We start from the raw sequence: 22256 nt of genomic DNA on the forward strand, positions 1-22256 counted from the left end.
AATATGACTGAACCACCCGGAGTGAGTTGGATTCAAAAAGCAGGGCGCTGTTTGCAGCAACTGATGAACAGATCTTGGAGGCTACTCGTCACTCTAATCAGCAAAGACACCATGTTGACAAGACTGGTTGATGCTACAGTGCTGCAGGGGAAACAACAGGCAGAGAGGCCTGAATCCCTAGCCAGATTTTCCACAAATTCCATGTGCTCACATGGAGAACTCTCCTGGCCTGGAAACAACTATAAGGCAAGGATTAAGTTCCAGTGCTCATTTTAGTCTTCACCAGACTATAAAACAATGGCAGGGCAGCAATATAGTTTTATGGCAGCTTTTGAGCTCTGGTGCTCTTGATAAATCTTCCTCAGAATTAAGAACAATAGAAAGGCATCAATTTAGTTCAAGAGTACTATTTAAGTTCTGGTGTCCATTATAAGTCTTCCTCTGATGGGAAAACAATGACAGGGCAGTGACTTCAGTTCAATGCAATGTTTTAGTTCCGGTGTTCACTGTAAGTTCTTCCCATCATGAGAAGAAACAACAGTCCAGTGTTTAAGTCTGACATTAGAAGTAAAGTTCTAACACCACCAAACAACACCACAAAAACTGGAAGAGACGGCTGCCTCCTCAAATGTACAGGCATCGAAGTAAAGATTCAAAGATTGTGAAACTTGGGGAAATATTACATCACTAAAAGAAACTAACAAAGCTCCAGCAGTGACAAAAAAGGTAATTACATAATGATAAACGTGTCAATTCAGCAAGAGGATATAACAATTGTCAATATATATGTACCCAACACTGGAGCAACTAAATATATAAAACAAATATTAATAGAACTAAAGGGAGAGATTAATGGCAATACTTTAATAGTAGAGACTTCAGGATCCCACTTTCACCAATGAACAGATCATACAACAGAATATTAACAAGGAAAAATTGGAGTTAAATTACACTCTAGACCAAATGAACCTGATAAATATTTACAGAACATTCCATCCAGCAGCTGAAGAATACACATTTTCCTTGATAGCACATGGAACATTCTCCAATACAGACCACATGTAAGGTCACAAAACAAGTCAACAAATTTTTAGAAATCAAAATCATATCACGTATCTTTTCTTATCATGATGGAATAAAACTAGAAATCAATAGCAGAAGGAATGTTGGAAACTGTACAGATTATGGAAATTGAACAACATGTTCCTGAACTATGAATGAGTCAATAAAGAAATTAAAAAGGAAACAAAAATTCCTTGAGACTAACAAAAATGGAGACACAACACATCAAAACCTATGGGATATAGCAAAAGCAGTTCTAAGAGGAAAGTTGACAGCAATAAATACACCAAAAAAGCAAGACTTCCAAATAATGCACCTCAACGAACTAGAAAAGCAAGAATAAACAAAACCCAAAATTAATAGAAGAAAAAAATTATAAATATCAGAGCATAAATAAAATTGAGACTAAAATAAAATACAAAAGATCAACAAAATGAGTAGTTGGATTTTTGAAAAGGTAAACAAAATTGACAAACCTTTAGCTAGACTAAGAAAAAAAGAAAGAAGATGAAAATAAATAAAATCAAAAACAAAAAAGGAGACATTATAACTGATACCGCAGAACTACAAAGGATCAACAGAGGCCATTATGAACAACTATACTCCAGCCAATTGGAAAACCTAGAAGAAATTCTTGGATATATACAACCTACCCAGATCAAATGATGAAGAAATAGAAAACCTGAACAGACTAATAATGAGTAACAAGACTGAAGCAGTAACAAAAAGTCTCCCATCAAAGAAAAGCCCAGGAGCTGACAATTTCACTGCAGAATTCAACCAAACTTTTAAAGAACTGACACCAATTCTACTCAAACTATTTTGAAAAAATTGAAGAGGAAGAAATAATTCCAAACTCGTTCTACAAGATCAACAGCATGCTAGTACCAAAACCAAACAAGGACACAACAAAAAAGCGAAAATTACAGGCCAATATTTCACTGATGAATTTAGTTACAAAAATCCTCAACAAAGTGCTAGCAAACCAAATTCAACAACTCCTGAAGAAGATCATTCACCATGACCAAGTAGGATTAATCTCACGGACAGAAGGATGGTTCAACACGCACAACTCAATAAATATGAGACATCACATTAACAGGATCAAGAACAAAAAACATGTGATCATTTCAAGAGACACTGAAAAAGCATTCATAAATTTCAGCATCCCTTTATGAAAAAGCTCTCAACAACCTGGTAGCATGAACATGCCTTAAAACAACAAAAGCCATGTATGACAGACTCGCAGCTAATATAACACTGAATGGGGAAAACCTGAAACCCCTTACTATAAGATCTGGAACAAGATAGGGATGCACACTTTTACCACTTTTATTCAACATAGTACCAGAAGTCCTAGTAAGAGCAATTAGGCAAGAGAAAGAAATAAAAAGCATCCAAATTGGAAAGGAAAAAGTCAAATTATCCTTGTTCACAGATTTTTTTTATATTTAGAAAGCCCTAAAGACTCTACAAAAAAAACTGTTAGATCTAATAAATTAATTCGGTAAAGTTGCAGGATACAAAAATTAGTAGCATTTCTATGTACCAACAGTAAACAATCTAAAAAGGAAATTGATAAAGCAATCCCATGTGCAATAGCTACCAAAAGAATAAAATAAATAAATTTAACCAAAGAAAGATCTCTAGAATGAAAACTATAAAACACTGATTAAAGACATTGAAGAGGACAGAAAAAAATGGAAAGATATCCCATGCTCATGGATTGGAATAATCAACATTGTTAAAATGTTCATACTACCCAAAGTGATCTACAGATTCAATACAATCCCTATGGAAATACAAATTATATTCTTCAAAGAAATAGAGAAAACAATTCTAAAATTGTAATGTAACCCCAAAAGACTCCAAATAGCTAAAGCAATCCTAAGCAAAAAGAATAATACTGGCATCAGCACACTGCCTGACTTCAAAATATACTACAAAGCTATAGTAAGTGGAAGCACAATACTGACATAGAAATGGACACATAAACCTTGGGTAAACAATGTATATTGTTTCAATGCATATTGAAGAGACAGTCTCGTCAATAATTGGTGCTAGGAAAACTGGATCTCTATATGGAGAAGAATAAAACTAGACCCCCATCTCTCATGTTATACAAAAGTTAAAATGGTTTAAAGACTTACATATAAGACCTGAAACTATGAAACTACTAGAAGAAAATATTGGGAAATGCTTCAGGACGTTGGTCTTGGGCAGATTTTTTGGGTAAGAGCTCAAAAGCACAAGCAACATGAGGAAAAATAAACAAACAGGAATACATCAAGCTAAAAGGCTTCTGTACTGCAAAAAAATAAAAATAAACCAATATAGCAAAGAGATAAAATAAGAGAAAATATCTTCAAACTATTCATTCGACAGGGAATAACCAGGTTATAAAAGGATCTCAAATAATTCTGTAGCCAAAAAAAAAAAAGCAAATAGTCTAATTTTAAAATGGGCAAATGATCTGAATATACATTTTTCAAAAGAAGACATAGAAATGACCAGCAGGTATATGAAAAAATGCTCAGCATCACTAATCATAAGGGAAATGCAAATTGAAACCACAATGAGGTATCGTTTCACCCAGCTGAATGGCTTTTATAAAAAAATATATAATATATATAACATATATATGTATATAATATACGTTATATATATAATATATATATGCCATCAAGGATGCAGAGAAATTGGAATTCTAGTACACTCTTGGTAGGAATGTAAATTAGTACAGCCACTATGAAAAACATTATTGGGGCCTCTCAGAAAACTAGAAGTAGATCTAGCAATCTCGCTGCTGGTCCAGCAATCATACCATAAGATCCAGCAATCCCACTGCTGGGTGTATATCCAAAAGAAAGGAAATCAGTATATCAAAGAAATGTATCTGCATCTGCATGTTTGTTGTAGTGCTGTTCACAGCAGCAAAGATATGTAATTAACCTAAGGGTCTATCAACAAATGAATGGATAAAGAAAACGTGGTATACGCAATGGAACACTATACAGCCATTAAAAAAAAAAACTTGTCATTCGCAAAATTGATGGAAATAGAGGTCATTAGTTTAAGTAAAATAAACCAAGCACAGAAAGACAAATATCACATGTGCTCACTCCAACATGGGAGTTAAAAAAATCGATCTCACAGAGACAGAGAGTAGAATGGTGGTTACCAGAGGTTAGGAAGCATGGGGGGAGGGTTGATGAGAAGAGGTTGCTTAATAGGTACAGAAATACAGAAAAAATAAGTTATAGTGTTTGGTAACACAGTAGGGTGACTATAGTTAACAATATATTATATTTCAAAACAGCTAGAAGAAAAAATTAGGAATGCTCATAACACAAAAAATGATAAAAATTTGTGATTATTAATATCCTAATCATCCTGAATTGATCATTACACATTGTATGCATGTCTCAAAATATCACATGTAACCCATAGATATGTGCAATTATTGTGTATTAATAAAAAATAGAAGGAACAGGACATCTAAATAACAAGCTCTGCCCCAGAAAATGGGGGCATAGAGAAAGTGAGATGAACTCAAAAATACTCATGATGATCACTAAAAAATCAACAATGGCTACTTCTGAGGAAGGCAATAGAATTAGAGAGGAAAAAAGAGATAATATGTTTGTTTATGCTATAAAACTTCTGTTTGAGTTTTACAGTGAGAATGGAGTCATGTATTACTTGTCAGACTAAATAAATGAGTATGATTTTGAAGAATTTTTATGAAGTAGGGCTAGGTAAGTTTTTCCATAATTTCCATTAGAACAGTTCAAACATTGATACAAATGTTCTGGGTTGTTTTTACTCCATTTTACCTTTACCACATACATATCTAGGTATTCACACTGTGTTTTTGTTTGAGTGACTAATGTAATGCCAAAGGGCCAGGAACTAAGTTCTGGTCCCACATTTTCAATAATCAAGTCTTTGATCTTAAACAAGTCAATTCTGGTTTCTTCATTGGTTTCTTCATTGGTTTCTTCTGGTTTCTTCATTGGTCAATTCTGGTTTCTTCATCTGTAAACAAAGGATTTTTAATTAAGTTGTAACATCACCTTAGGTCTAACATTCTGTAATTCTGAGAAGAAATAGTCCACCTGGAAATGAGCCGGTTTATCTGAAAATTATCAGAAAATGAAGAAAAGAAAAAAAGAAAAAGGAAGAGTTGAAATCAATTTTTATCCATTTAAAAAATGAAAATTATATACGTTTAAGTTGTCTAACATGTTTTATATATGTGTACATTGTGAAGTGATTTTTAACAATTTGCATATTTATAACCTTATATAGCTACTTTTGTTTTGGTATAGTAAGAATATTTAAATCTACTGTCTTACCAAATTTTACATATACCATATACTATTATTAACTGCAGTCACCATAGTGTACATTAAATTCCCAGAACTTATTCATCTTATAACTGAAAGCTTGTACTCTTTGACCAATATCTCGCCATCCTCTCCACACCCAGTCCCTGGCAACCACCATTCTACTCTGCTTCTACGAGTTTGAATTTTTTTTTATTCCACATAGAAGTGGAATTATACAGTATTTGTCTTCATGTGTCTGGCTTATTTCATTTAACATAATGTCCTCTAAGTTCACCCATGTTGTCATAAACAGCATTATTTACTTCCATGTTAAAGCTGAATAATATTTGTGTGTGTGTATGTGCGTGTGTGTGAGAGAGAGCGAGAGAGAGAGAAAGAGAGAGAGAGACACAGAGAGAGAGAGAGAGATTTAGGTTGCTTACATGATTTGGCTATTGTGAATAGTGCTGCAATAAACATGAAAGTGGAGATATTTTTTTCAAGTACTGATTTCAGTTCCTTTGAATATATACCCAGGAGTGGAAGTGATGGATCATATAGCAGTTCTATTTTCAGTTTTTTGAGGAAACTCCATGCTGTTACCCATAATGGCTGTATCATTTTACAATACCACTGTCAGTGTACAAGGGTTACCTTTTCTCCATATCCTCACAAACACTTGTTATTATTTAACTTTTTGATAAGAGTCATTTTAATAGGTATAAGGTGATAAGCCATTGTGGTTTTGACTTGCGTTTCCCTGATGATTAGTGATCTTGAGCACTTCTTCATATACTTTGTGGCTATTCGTATATCTTCTTCGGAAAAATATCTATTCAAGATCCTTAGCACATTTTAATTGTATTATTTGTTTTTATCTGTTTGTTTTCTATTGAGCTGAATGAGTTTCTTATATATTTTCGATATTAGCCCCATATCACATATATCAGTGGTCCCCAACCTTTTGGCACCAGGGACCAGTTTCATGAAAGGCAATTTTTCCACAGACGGTGGGGAAGGATGGTTTGGGGATGATTCAAGTGCGTTACATTTATTGTGCACTTTATTTCTATATTATTACATTGTAATATATAATGAAATAATTTCTACATTATGATACACAACTCATCATAATGTAGAATCAGTGGGAGCCCTGAGCTTATTTTCCAGCAACTAGATGGTCCCATGTGGGGGTGATAAAAGACAGTGACAGATCATCAGGCATTAGATTCTCATAAGAATCTAATGCATGCCACCTGGATTCCTCACATGCAGAATTCACAATAGGGTTTATGCTCCTATGAGAATCTAATGCTGCTGCTGGCAGGAGGCAGAGCTTAGGCTGTAATGTGAGTGATGGGGAGTGGCTGTAAATACAGATGAAGCTCCATTTGCTCGCCCACCACTCACCTCTTGCTGTGTGGCCAGTTCTTAACAGGCCATGGACCAGCTGGCCTAGGGGCTGGGGATATGGCTTGGGTATATGGCTTGCAAATACTATATCTCATTTCATAGGTTGCCCTTTCATTTTGTTGATTATTTACTTTGCTACGCAGAAACTCTTTAGTTTGATGGAATCCCATTTGTTTAATTTTACTTTTTTTGCCTGTGTTTATAGAGTCATATTCATAAAGTCATTACCAACACCAATGTCTTTTGTGTTGTGAAAAGAATCTTTTCCTCTGTGTTTTCTGGTAAGATTTTTATGTTTTCAGGTCTTGCATTTAACTCTCTAATCTACTTTGAGTTGGTTTTAATGTATACTGCAAGGGACCAATATTATTCATTTGCATGTGGATATTCAGTTTCTCTAATATCATTTATTGAAGAGACTATCCTTTCACCATTGTGTGTTCCTGGGACCTTCATTGAAGATTAGTTAGCCATATATGCATGGATTTATTTTGGGGTTCTCTGTTCTGTTCCATTGGTCGATGTGTGTGTTTTTATGCCAATACCATACCATTTTGATTACTATAGCTTTATAATATATTTTGAAATCAAGTATTATGATGTCTCTAGCTTTGCTCTTTTTTCTCAAGATTGTTTTGGTTATTTGGGTTCTGTTGCAGTTACAAAATCATCAATTTTTAGTTACTTTTTAAACGAATACTGGTATAACATATGATGATTATCAAACAATCAAATAGCTACCACCCACAGTTACTTTTTTAAACCAATGAAATACATTTAAGTGCAATTGCGTAAACTAATTAACATCATGAAGTTTTAGGTTCTAAGTCAACTTTTTATTTTTTTTCTTTTTCTATGCTTTTGGCATATTCATGCATCCAACACTTAGTAAGAATTTACTGACACTATCTAGTCACCAGAGAGACAGTTCATAAAGCTGGTCTGCTCTTTCAGTTTTCACTTAGCCTATTTCTCCCCATGAATTGTAATCTCCACATTTCATGTTTAGTCTGTGTATTAGCCTGTTTTCATACGGCTGATAAAGACATACCAGAGACTGGAAAGAAAAAGAGGTTTAATGGACTTACAGTTCAACATGGCTGGGAAGGCCTCACAGTCATGGTGGAAGGCAAGGAGGAGTAAGTCATGTCTTACGTGAATGGCAGCAGGCAGAGAGAGAGAGGCTGTGCAGGGGAACTCCTCTTTATAAAACCATCAGATCTCATGAGACTCATTCACTATCACAAGAACAGCATGAGAAACACCTGCCCCATGATTCAATTACCTCCTACTGGGTCCCTCCCACAACACATGGGAATTGTGGGAGTTACAACTCGAGATTTGTGTGGGGACAAGGCCAAACCATATCTGTCTGTTTGCTGTGAGGATTACACAAGGTAGTGGAAACAGAACTAACATTCCGGTTAAGTTCCAGAGGCAGGATACAAGTGCAATATGTCAAATGTATGTATGCCGTAGCTCCACTTCACTGTTGAATCTTGGCCAAATTGCTCAATCTCACTAATCCTCATTTATCTCAATTACAAACTTTACAAATCATTGCATGTGTTTTTTGTTACTGATGCATGAAAATTTTCTCAAATTTGCAAAGAAAGAAGAAGGAAAGTGTCTTTTTTACTCAGTTGCCTTCAGATGCTTGGCTCACAAAGCAAAATGCTGCTTCAGTTGTGCTGCTCTTGTGATTCATGTAGCAGAAGAAAATGTGCTGAACAGAAAAGAAAGATAAGTAAACACTACATTAGTCATAAATTGGGAGATGGTCTCAACTGGAAATGCCAGGTAGAAAGCTACAGGCATGCTGCCCTGAAGGAGGCAGGGGAGAAGAGAGGCATCCACTATTCCTAAATGTAGTTATTCAGAATAGATGCCTGAATCTTTGAGGGTTCCTCCGTAATAATGGCTCACTCACTGATTCTCTCAGAATTCCAGAACAAAGACAAATCGACTATTTAGCCATGACAAACAAAATTATGAGATACAGCCAAGTCACCCCAAAGAGCTAGCCTAAGAGAAAAATAAAGCAAGAGGAAATGATTTTTATTTTTATTTTTATTCAGTAGTTTATCTTTCTGTTTGTCTGATGATTTGCTTTTAGGAGTCTGTGAGGCTGGTTTCCTGGGGTCTGTGCTGTATAATTGCTTACCTTTAGGCTAAACCTTCTACTGATATTTTTGTACCCAGCTCATCTTGAATGAAGGCCAAATTGGACATGCTTTAATATTTAATCCTTCTGAGTTATCTAATTAAGTAAAAACTGGCATTTTAAAAGTTCTTATGCCATGAGGATTTGAGTAGCTGTGCCAAAAGGCTTACATCACTAGACTGGAGGTAAATTTATAGCTGTTTTTATTCATTTGCATTTCATCAGCCCAGAATCGCTGACTCTAGGTTCAGCAAGGACCTTACTGCCTGCTCCGTCTGTGGGGTACAGTACACTGCTGGTGATGGGCAATGACTCAAGAGAGAAGTTTGAGTTCCACAGTCCACAGGTCATTTTTCACCTTGAAGTTTGGCTGTGTAGCAAGTCAATTATATAAACAAAAAGCCAGGGTTATTCTGACACCATGGGCTTAAAGGAATCCTCCTTTTTTTCTGTAAGAAGCTCTATAGCTTCAGTTCTGGCCTCAGCTGACCTAGTTTAGTCCCAGTCCTGACAATTACAGTGAAATCACATCTTAAGGTGAATAATGGGTCTAAGGTAATTATATTGTGATCATAATTACCTTTAAAAGTCCCATGTAAGACAGTATCATACTTGGTAGTTGGATTCTAGAATCAGCTTATAAGTATGCATAACAACTGATTCCAACAACATAGGCTGAAGAGCCTGGAGAAAGTTATCTCATGTCTCTAAGCTTCATTTCATTCATGCATGAACTGGAGTTATTAACAGAGCCTATCTCGTAGGGCATAGGGAGGCGAAATGCAATGATGAATGTGGAGGGCCAAGCACATAAACCAGCACAATCAATGATAGCTACTAGTATGAAAGATTGTTATGGGCTAGTTCAACTCCTACAGTGGGTTGTTGGCTACATGTACAATGGCTAAACTCTTTCAATTAGCCATTTTTCAGATAAGGGAACTGAGTGAGTCTAATGCCGAGCAGTTGAGGGGATAGCTAGTAATGCCAAAAACTTGTTTACTGTGTACTGTAGTAATCCAGATCATATACGATAAAGTCGGCTCTGCCCAGTTTTGTCATTTACTGTTTCCATAAACTTATAGAAGTTGGTTAGCTATTCTAAGGATTTTAAAAGTTCATACATATAAACCATTCAACAGGGCCTGGCACACGATGAACTAAATCATAAACATCATCACCATTATGGTTATTATTATCCCACGCTTTGTGTGGCAACACCAATAGTGTTGGCAGCACCAGTGGTGAAATAATTTGTCTTACACATAAGGAAGAAATGGACTTAACTCCACAAGATTACTCAACATAAAATAGGATTTGAAGGGGATTTTCAATAAGACAATTGGAAGAGACTCAGTGAACTAAAAAGGACAGACTGCTCCAGATGAATAAAGTGAGAAGACATGGAGGCCAGGGTCATAGAAGAGGCAAAATAAAATGACTTGCATGAAAGAAAGGGAAAGACAAGAAACAAAGAGATAGAACATTTGCAGCAGAATAGTAATGATTCCTTTGTTGAAATTCTATGATTCATTGGCTTAGTCTCCGTGGTATCTAAAAGTAGACAGATACTTCACTTGGAGACCAGGACAATAGGCTCTACTCTTTTATTACAATAAATGAGACAGAAAAATACCGAGGTACATCCAGAGGCTCAGGAAATGAGTACTGCAGTTCTCTTTCACGGATGTTGCTGAGCAAATATAATTCAGAAAATCATTCCTTAGAAAAGAAAATAATGACTAGAAACTTATACTTTCATAAATAGTAGATGAGGAAAGTTGAACATAGGATACCAGAGAGAAACAAGGAACAGTTATTTTTATTAGCCATATTCATGTGGGGAGGGGACCGATGTTATTTGGCCCTGAGTTAGGATTTTTCAGTCTCACTCTTACATTACTTTTTGTGACCTGGAGCAAGTCCCTTCTTCACACTTCTTATTATGGGCCTAAATCACCTTCTTGCCTAGATCAGGAAGTATAACGTTTAGATACAAAGGCTCTGGAATTAGATTAAGTTCAGAACTCTCCTTTATGCCTATTTCCTGAGTTATCTGCGACACATTAGTTAAATTCAAGCCTTAGTTTCTCATGTGAAAGTTGGAGATTGTAACAAATATTGCTTATTTAGTATTGTTGTTAGAGGTTTAAATCATATAATTCATGTTAAGGTGTTAGCAAAATGCTTGAAATACGGGAAGTACTTAATAAATGGGAAATACTTAATACATGGAAACTACCTGTATTGTTATCTATAAAAATAAAAGAATGGACTAAAAATCTCTAACGTCTCCTCTAGTTATTCATTGTTTTCTCTAGCCCATGCTCCATATTTTTACAGCCTCCCAACTTAGATATCTCTCTTCTAGTTTATTCCCTAGCTCCCACCTGTAAACCGAGTGGAAAAAAGAAATGTTAAGATGTCCAGTGCAGAAGCAGAAATGTGTATGAGGGAAGAAGGAGCAGGTCTCAGTCCTCCTACAGCCACCACTAAGATTGCTAGAAGTTGAATACAAATGTTTGAACCCCACAGGGCACACAGGAATGTCTTGTTTTAGAAAATTTGGCTGATAGATTTAGCTTGCTTTTTACCTTTTACGAATGAATAGGATACAGAAGCCATCAGATTGTTTGTGACTTGTGAATGAAATAATATGCATGGATGCATTTTGTAAACAGCACTGTTCAAATGATGCTGTTGTTCCTGCTGTTGCTCTAACTGTGATAAGCATATTGTTTGTAAACCCAAAGGTTATGGGCTATTTGTCATATTTCTATAAACTGGCACTAGTTTTTTGGATTAAATTATCATTAGGTTTGAGTAATGCCTATCTTATCTACAGCTTCTCAAAGAAGAGAAACCTTTCCTGGAGGCAGTTATATATTAGAGAAAAATTTAAAATAATATATTTGAGATAATAATATATACTAGAGATAAGTAAACTGGAGATTAATAGTGCAGGTTCTCAGGTTTCTGGATTCATGTCCTTGATCTGCCACATTCCGGTTGTGTGCCTTGAGCAAGTTGCTTACTCGCTCCAAGCTTCCGTTCCTCCATCTTTAAAACGGGGAAAACAATTGTATGTACCACAAAAGGATGCCACGAGCGTTCAACAAAGCAGTGAATTTAAGATCCTGGCACAGTGCCTGGAATGAGGGAGGCACCCAATAAAGGTTAGCTATTATCATTATTAAAATAATAGAAGACATAATATGGAGATAATAAATATCTCCACTTTAATGATATGGCAGATACACAAAGTCTGGATGAAAAGGATGTGGAATGGAGGAAAGTGGCAAAGAAGAAGTTGGAATGAACAAAACTCAGCTAGAGTGAGTGCAGTGGCTCACGCCTGTAACCCCAACACTTTGGGAGGCCGAAGCAGGCAGATCATTTGAGGTCAGGAGTTTGAGACCAGCCTGGCCAACATGGTGAAATCTCTTCTCTTCTAAAAACATGCACACAAAAAATAGCTGGGCATGGTGATGCATGCCTATAATCACAGCTACTTGGGAGGCTGGGGCATGATAATCACTTGAATCCAGGAGACGGAGGTTGCACTGAGCCAAGATAGTGCACTCCAGCCTGGGCGACAGAGTGAGACTCCATCTCAAAGATAAATAAATAAAGTGAGTAGGTGGGCCAATTTTTATAACCTCAGCCTTATGGGTTCTGCTCTGAAATCATCTGTCCCTGGGATAGAATCTAAAATCAGTCCAAATGTCATACTGTTGCTTCAGTTTGAAATTTTGTGACCAGAGCCTTCCTGTTACTAGTCCTAAAAGGAAGCAGAGAGCTGCAGTAGTCAAGACCTCCAGTAAGGAGACTGATACTCCAGTGCAGCTAGAAATAAGGTGTCATCACACTACAGCCTAAATCTGGATAGCGCCAGGAAGCCTGCTGAGATTTATTAAACCTACCTCGGTTTATTTACCTGCAAAGATGACTCTTTCTAAGTAACCATTAGGATTTTAGAATAGAGAGAAAAAATTGAAGTATGGGAGTCAAGAAGCTAGTTAGATTCAAAATGTCTTTATCAGGGGACAGCAAACATTTCCTGTTTGGGCCAGGTGGGCCATATGACTTCTTTTGAACTTACTCACCTCTACTGTTGTAGTGCAAAAACAGCCATCGACAATACATAAATGAATGGGCATGGCTGTGTTCCCATAAAATTTGATTGACAAAAACTGGTAGCAGGCTAGATTTGGCCCATAGACCATAATTTGCTGACCCCTAGTCCCTACAAGAGACTTGATGCAATGACTCAAGTTGTCAGAAGAACCTGGGCTAAGGCTCATATAAATCAAACATGATGTCGAAGAATGTTGTTGACTAGAGATTAGCTGACCTAACATAGAGGGCTTCAGAATGAAGAAGGGAGAGGCAGCACACTGTTTAAATTTAAATGGAGGAAGCAGCTTCTGTGCAAGAAAATAGGAATAACACAAAAAGTAACTGCAGCATAAGATGTACTTACTAATTCACATTAGAAAAAATACAGGGTGGACCTCAGCAACATTCTTTTCAGCATTCTTTTTCTGTATTCTAATATTCAGAGCATGAGTAATAACTAGGGTAAACATACATACTTGTTTTCCAGAACAGTCCTGGTGTGTCTTTTGTCCTTATGTAATCATCAATCGTGTCCCCTTTTAGAGAACTGTCCTAGTTTTCACTATAAATTATATGATCACAACTATAATAACCAAAATGATTTTGAAGTTGCAGCACAAATAGGTATGTATTAGTTGGATTTTCACAAGACTTGTACAATAATACAAGTCTATAAATGCAGAATGTAGGGCTAGATAAGGGTATGTTAAGAACTTCAAGTTGGAGTTGGTTTTCAATCCAACTTTATCACTTTCTGATCATGTTAGACAAGCTGTTTAATCTCCCTGAATCACAGCTCCTCATATGTAACAATAAATAATAAAAGTAGTAATCTCATTAGATATAAATTTATTAGCATATAATAAATATAACACATTAGCTGTTATTTTATTATGATACATTCAGATAGAATCAATTGGTTGTGTGGAGACAAAAGTCACCCTTATTTACAGAAGATATTCCTCAAGTGGAGTAATTTTCTTGTCACTGGAGACAATCAAGCAGAGGTGTAACAGGCACTTCATGGGAATATTATAAGTAAAATCTTGCTACTCAAAGCCTGGTCCATAAACCATGACATTTGCATCAATTAGCAGCTTGTTGTTGCAGAATCTGGAGCTCCCACCTAGACCTACTGAATCGGAATCTACATTTTGAAGAAACCTCAGGCAGTACATTTAACCTTGCTATAAAACAGCAGTCTCCAACCTTTTTGGCACCAGGGACCAGTTTTGTGGACAATTTTTTCATGGATAGGTGGGGGGTGGGGGTGATGGTTTTGGGATAATCCAAGTATATTACATTTATCATTAGATTCTCTTAAGAAATGTGCAGCCTAAATCTCTCACATTTGCAGGTCACAATAGGGTTCATGTTCCTGTGAGAATCTCATGCCGCTGCTGACCTGACAGGAGGCAGAGCTCAGGCCATGATGCTCGCTTGCCGATGGCTATGTTGCCTGGTTCCTAACAGACCATGGACCATTACCTGTCCATGGCCCGGGGGTTTGGAGCCCTGCTAATTGTCCACTGATGACTCAGACATTAGTGGATGATTAAACTTACAAATCCCCTTCCATCCCTGAGACCACTTGATAGTATAGCATCCACAGGTTATAAATGGATAAAGGAATGCCGTGGAAGGGAGCTGTGAATTCAATACATACTATATCCTATTCCATTAGGCAGGTTAGGAATAGTCCTTTCCACCCAACTCCAAAGAACATAATACCAGGTCCAGTGACTACATTTCACTGATGAATTAAGTATTAATCTCAGATGGGTACAGATGTAGACCTTAAGTGAGTATACTCAGCATTGGGATTATTTTTTAATCTGCGGCATTACATCTACCTTAGACATAGCAACTTGATTATTTCCCGAGTTTGACTCATTTTGTTTTGAGCCATTTCTCTGCTTCCTGGGGAATGTCTGTTTGATTATTCTCCATGTAGGTACTCGGCGTAGAGTTCAGTATTCCATTAATACTGAACAATTCACATACAAATAGACAGTTTAACCTTAGATATTTCCCCGAGGCCTAAAGAGGTTGATGCAAATATAAACAGAATCGGAAGAGCTGGTGAGGTATTTAGCTGAAACTTTAAAGAAATGTTTCTCTCACTGGGACTTCTTGGTAATGGTTGTAATGCAGCTCAAATGCTTAAGCTCTTTGTACACTTTTATCCTTTTTCCTTCATGCAGGCTTTCTGACATCCCTGGCTGTCAGAATTACACACAGGGTAGACTATCCTGCCCCACTGGGTTGCATCAATAGCTTCTTAGATCCCTTTTCTGATTCTATTATTCTGTGACTGCTGAGTAGCCCATGGTTATTTTTCAATATAATCTCACACACAGAAAGAAGAATATATCCTTTTGAAAGAATTAAAGTAACAAAGGAAAAAATTAATTTTAAGGAGAAAAAAGACAGCAAGAGGTGTGATGAAAAGCATCAAATTTTTAATGTATCTAACCTAATTTCATTAATTCTCTTAATAATGATGATAATTCATGTATTATGCCAATGTTTGTCAAGTATACACTATGTGTTTGTTGCATAACAATGATAATAATAATAGCAGTTAACATTTGTTGAAGACTTACAACCACATGAATGAGATCACTATGGGCACCATCCTTATGGAAACTTACAATCTAGCAGGGAAGGCAAATTACAAAAATAATTCCAAGTGTTGTCAGTGCTATGTGAAACTGTAGGTATAATGGGAGGATGTTACAGGTCTAGGGGTCAGTGAAGGCTTTCCTCAGGAAGTGACGTTTAAGAGTTAGCTAGACAAAGAAGCAGGGATGAGGAAAAAGTGTCCCAGGCAGACTGAAGACTATATGCAAGAGCTCTGATCAAGCAAAATGTTTGTTTTGGAAATAAGAGAACTGGCCAAAGCTTGGAAGGCCGGGAGGAGAGTAAAATGACAAGGCCAGGAAAAGGAAGACAGGAGCCAAACATGCTGAACCTTAGAGGCCATATGAGGAGTTTGGACTTCATCCCAAGGGCCATGGGGAACCGTTGATGGGTATTAAGCAAGTGAGGGACATGATCAGATATGAATTCTACAGTTTCTCTGAGTGGATTAGAAAGGAAGAAAGGGAATATGTGGATGATAGAAATGACAGTGACTCGAATAAGAGCAGTGGCAGTGTTTACAAAACATCTCCATGTTAGAGTGTCAGGCTAATAAGATGCCTTCTCTCCTGCAGTCTGGTTATTTGCTAACCCTTACAGGAACTTTCCATTCTCAGAACCTCAGAACCTTTGCCTTCACAGAGCCAATAAGGCAGATATGGGAGCTGATAAGCAAGTATAACAGAAAGTCATGCAAAGGAAAAACACAAAGAGACAGTCCTCCACCAGAATTCTGAGACTGGGTCTGCTGGTTCCCTGATTCCTGCCATGCTTTGGAAAGGAATGATGTGCTGGTGCATTCAGAAAAGAAAATGAGACCCAGAAAAGCAGGATTTCCCTAAAAACAAGTCATAGGCCATAAAAGTATTATCACAACATAATGTGAAGAATGTACTTCTGGAAGGAATTCTGTTCCTATATGAGAGAAAGGTATTTTAATTAATGAGTATACAGCCCTTTTACCTTAAAGAGAAGGTTTATTTAGAAAGCTTGAGTTGTAAGCTATACTGTTAGCATAGTTTGTGCTAAGTGACATGACAAAGCTGTCACCTTCCTCTAAGTTCAAATAATAGTTATCAATTAATTACTCATCAAGTATTTTCTTGAGCAACTACACAATGAAAGGCATTAGAAATACAAGGATAAATTAAAATTAACATTATTCTTGTTTACATGGAGCTTCCAGTTAGTGAAGAACCTGAGAGTCTAGACACTAATCACATGATTACATAATTAAATTTAAAACTGCAACTGTAATCGATTCTACAAAAGATAGGCATATGTACTGGGCTTACGAAAAAAGAATCTGGCCTACAAAATAAGTTAGGGAAGTAATTACTGAACTGAGAGCAGAAGAATGCATATAAGTTAAATGGATAAAGCAGGATAGAAAAATAGGCTAGATAAAATGAATTAACTTGACAAACAGATGTAGATTACCTGCAAGGTGCCAAGGGGTAGTGATAGGTAACCGTACTACACAAACAAATGAAACTTAGTCTGCAAGTTACAGAAAATAGGATGGGCTGAAGCGTATTAATTCCTAGTTGTGAGAAGCTGGTGTTACTTTAACTATCCAAGCCTCAGTGTTTTAATCTGCAAAATAAGAAAATAACATCTATCATGTAAGATTATTGTGAAAATGTTAAAAGCCCTTAGCTTACTGCCTGGCATACAAGTATCAAATTTTGTAATGACCAGATGGAGGCAGTCAGTATGATATAGTATCAGAAGCAGTGTTCTACGGTTGTCTAAAGCTGAATGTCTTTGATCAGGCTGAATTCAAATCCCAGGTACAATTACTAGCTCTGTGACCTTGGACAAATGACACACTTTCTAATCTTCAGTTTCTTTATGTAAATAGATGATACCTCACATTTATTGGTAGGATCAAAGGAGATAATGCACGGAAAGGTCAAAGATTGCTTAAATACATATTTGCCTACATATTTTATATGTGCAAGCTACTGTATCAACGCAGATAAATAAGTAGTTATGTTTTTCTGTTGTTGTTGTTTTGGGTAGGAGGTAGAAGCTAGGCTAGACCAGAGGCTTCGCATAGAAAATTTTGACCTAGGTCTTTGCCTACATATTTTATATGTACAAGCTACTATGTCAGCACAGATAAATAAGTAGTTTTGTTATTGTTGTTTTTCTGGGTAGCAGGGTGAAGCTACACAAGACAAAAGACTTCACATAGAAAATTTTGACCTAGGTCTTGAAAAATGAATAGATGTTGGGCAGACAATGCTGATAACTGTGGCTTGCTCAAGCCATATGACTGCAATTTGCTACTATGAGAACAGACCAGGGGGTTCAAGGCATAAGGATAATATTTTTTAAAGCCTGGTGAGCTCCTCCTAATAAACATCATCACTTCAGTTGTTGTCATGAGCTAGAATGCAAGATGATGTAGTAGATAATAGCATATGCTTTGAAATAAGACAGACATGGATTTTGAGCCAGTCCCTGCTACTTACAACTGCATGACGTTACTGAGCTTCAGTTTACTCATCCCTAAGAGGAAGTAACAACAGTGCCCTCTTCATGAAGCTATTATGAGGATCAGCACGATAATGCATGTAAAGCTCTAAGTATCATGTTTGGCACATAATAAGAGTTTAATAAATGTTAAATATTCTTATTATTGTTGATGTGGCATTAAGGTTATGCTGACATAAAACATTAGAATTTGTTCACTGCATGGAACAGTTACATTAAACTCAGAGTAAGCTATATTACTTACTTTACAGTGGAATGCCAAAGAAATACAATGAACAACCAGGTTTTAAGAGTTCCTATATGGCAGTGGTTGCAGGTATTTATCTTTGTCACCCTAGTAACTTTGAGAGCTGTACACAGTAGACCTTCAATAAATGTTGAATAAATGAATGATTTTGCTGATTTTAAAATATTTTTCTACCTACAAACATGACAAGTGTTTCTGCAGATAATCTGTAAATAAAAAAATACATCTGTACATTCTACACCAATGGGTTTTCTTCCAAGTTGTGTGTGTATGTGCATGTGTGTGTGTGTGTGTGTGTGTGTGTGTATAATATATATGGGAAATCATAGCATTTAAATAAATGTATACATATTTAATTTTTATCATACCATATGAAAGTTTTTTCCCACTTGTCATATGAGCATTCACCTTGTTTTATGAAACATACTTTACAAACGTGATTTATATGTTGCGTTACACTCTATAAGAATATGCCATATCAGGAGAATGGCATGAGCCTGGGAGGCAGAGCTTGCAGTGAGCTGAGATCACGCCACTGCACTCCAGCCTGGGCAACAGAGCGAGACTCTGCCTCAAAACAAAATGAAAAAAAGAATATGCCATATAATTTATTTAACTATTACCATATTGTTAGATGTTTACTGTGTGTCAAAACTAATTCATCTTCAAATATATGTTATTTGTCACCATATTCGGTGAGTTCTTAATCATTTTTAGGGTAAACAACTTAAAAACCTAATTATTAACAAAATACTCTATATTATCTCGCTCCTAGATGAAAATTACAAACACATTTACAAAAACTATGGCCTACTATTTCAGGAGTTTTATAAACTCCATGAAGCCCATCCATAGATTTCTGTCCCCAGGGATTCATATCAGGACTAATTACGTAAAATGTTAATATCAAGCAAAACAAAAATGTGCAAAGACTTGACTATAATTATTGTGGAGATGTATAATCTCTAAAATATTGCTGACTACAGTAATGTGGCCCAATCTCAGTTCATTCTTATGTTTTAAATAGTCCATGCTTTACACATTAATCCTTCTCTACAACTTTCATTGAATAGTAAGTTTTTGTGTGATATATCTTTATTCTCCTTAGTAACAGAAAGTCTCTGCAGGACTCCCAATGCACAGTCTTTTCTCGTGGTGACATGGTTTGGCTGTGTCCCTACCCAAATATCATCTTTAATTGTAGTTCCCATAATTCCTACGTGTTGTGGGAGGGACCAGCTGGAGATAATTGAATCATAGGGCAGTTACCCCCATGATTTAGGTAACCTGTTATGATAGTGAGTGCTCATGAGATCTGATGATTTTATAAGGAGCTTCTCACTTCACTCGGCACTCATTCTCTCTCCTGCTGCCCTGTGAAAAGGTGCCTTCTGCCATGACTTTAAGTTTCCTGAGGCCTCCCCAGCCATACAGAACTGTGAGTCAATTAAACCTCTTTTCTTTTTAAATTATCCAGTCTCAGATATTCCTTCATAGCAGCGTGAGAACCGACTAATACACACGGTGAGGTCTTGCATCCTGGAAACCTATGAAATTGTTAGATCTACTCCTGCCACCCTCCCCTCTGTCACTCCAAATTATCTTAAATACCATTCCATTTGAGCAAATGTACAGCATAACTCAGCATTGGATAATGCAGTTATTTGAAAGAAAGACAGCATTTTATAATAACACCAAAAATAAATTCAATAAACAAAATGTAATATAGTATAAAGGTGGCTAAACACAAAAGTGATGAAGTTACAACATTAGGGCAGGTTTATTGTAATCTCAGGATGCAAGGTTTTAACTTGGGTTTTATGTCATTTTAACCAAGGAGTATCATAATCTTTATTATGAACATACACTTTGTCTGATATGCAATTTACAATAATGAGACTGATTCTACATGCCAATTTGCACAGTTTCTAAAGAATTCTAATAGGTTCTCAACATGCAAAAAAATTGTTTTGTATTTTTTTGTTGTTGTTTCCATCTGTTTGCTTCTAAAGATAGAACAATTTTTGATGTAAAAAGCATGTAGCCATGTCTGTACATTTCTATGTACATGTTTCTGCCTGCGGGGGTTAAAAAAGTTCCGAATTATTATTAAGTTTCAAAGAATTATGGAAAAATGTTTAAAAACAATTCTAAGAATAATTTTTATTTAAGCCATTTCTTTTTCTGTCTCATAGTTACATCATCCTTCCCAAGGATTCCGCTTTGGAACTGTCCGAGAAAGCAGTGCTGAAGATTATGTGAGACAAAGTTTCCCAGAGATGCATGAATATATGAGAAGGTACAATGTTCCAGCCACCCCTGATGGAGTGCAGTATCTGAAGTGAGTGTCAACCTCTTGGATCCAAAGAAAAATTCTCACTGAAGAGAAGTAATTTAGCTACTGATGTAGTGTATGTTAGTTTCTGAAAATGACAGATGAATCTACCCACGTTGTGTTAAGTAATACTTTACACTGTGTGAGATCCCAGGAGACAGTGTGAAATAGTTTTAATTGTGTGACCTAGATTACTTGTGACCTGCATAGTCTCAAGTTGGTAGTAGCTTTGTTCAAAGAACCAGTGGGGCCATTAGCATAGCAGATGGTGGAGGAAGTAAATGCTGGCTTTACATCACTTGAGAAAACAATGGTGCTGAAACAGTCAAACACACAGGGAATACGGCCAGAGGATAAAGTGTCCCAAGGCAACCTTTTCCTTCACTGTGAATATATCTCTAAACCCAGGGAATGCCTCCTCTTGCCATGAGGAAATGGAATTTATCTTAGAGATTTTCTATAGAAAGGAAATAAGATAGAAGACAATGATTCCCATGCCTGCATTCTTCTCATCAGAATTTATGAGAAGCAATCACAAGAAATCACACTGCCATGGCAGATTATCAGAGCCTGTAATTCACTGAAGTTGAATACAAAGGCAGACGGTGCAGTGATGGCTCTGCTCTGTCTAGTCTTCCTGAGAAAAGGGAAAGAATGGTTCCTGAAAAACAGGAAGGCATGAGGGTAAGCAGTCTTCTCCCTCCTGCTTGATGGAATCAGGTTAATAACAGACATCCACACCTCCAATTCCTAGAATTGTGCAGCATCAGGAAACTAGTTTCTCCATGGTCAGTGTCAATAATCTCCCCAATGGACAACAGGACCTGCCACTTCAAATTCTTTTTTAAGAAAGAATAGAAATAAATAAATAATTTTGTGGAACATAAGGGTTTTGTCTTTCTCAACAACTTTAGAAACAGGCCACTTAAAATGTTTTATGGACTTTTAACTATAGCTTAGAGAAAAAGCCTCGTTCTCTCATATTTGCAAAATTATATATGATGTGTATTATGAAATGTCACTTTTAATTTTGCAAGAACATCAACACATTACAGTCTCTCTCTGACATGAAGTTTAGAGTCCCTTTGCCTCCCAGATCTCTTGTATTCTCTTCTTCGGGCAAATTTATGGTTGAAAGAAAGAATAAGCTGTCAGGGTAGCAATGGTTTCCAGCAAATGGCAGACAAACTGGGCTCTGCTGACAGTGTGAAAAAGGATGAGATGAGCTACTGCTGCAGTCCCCAGCACTTCCACTGCACTCAAGAAATTTATGTATCTCAGGAGCTCTACCTGAGAAGGCCCACATGCCCAGCACTGGTGCCACCCTAGCCTGAAGACAAGCAATCTTCAGGAAAGCAGCCACAGATGAAGGCCCAAAACAAGTCCATTTTCCTTGGTAATACAACTAGCGAGTGGCAGAGTCAGGACTAGGACCAGGTC

At 36.6% G+C, this 22256-nt stretch overlaps 1 protein-coding gene across 1 annotated transcript in view; it reads left to right on the top strand.

Annotated features, from left to right (window-relative positions):
• The window catches only part of GRIN3A (glutamate receptor, ionotropic, N-methyl-D-aspartate 3A), a 165039-nt gene that overhangs the window by 87175 nt on the left and 55608 nt on the right, over positions 1 to 22256 (top strand). The window contains exon 4 of the mRNA XM_011990036.1: positions 20677 to 20822. Within this exon, the coding sequence (XP_011845426.1) occupies positions 20677 to 20822 (146 nt within the window). The remainder of the gene's footprint in view (positions 1 to 20676; positions 20823 to 22256) is intronic.

The sequence above is a fragment of the Mandrillus leucophaeus genome, unplaced genomic scaffold (assembly GCF_000951045.1).
Source record: "Mandrillus leucophaeus isolate KB7577 unplaced genomic scaffold, Mleu.le_1.0 Scaffold368, whole genome shotgun sequence".
Lineage (NCBI taxonomy): Eukaryota > Metazoa > Chordata > Mammalia > Primates > Cercopithecidae > Mandrillus > Mandrillus leucophaeus.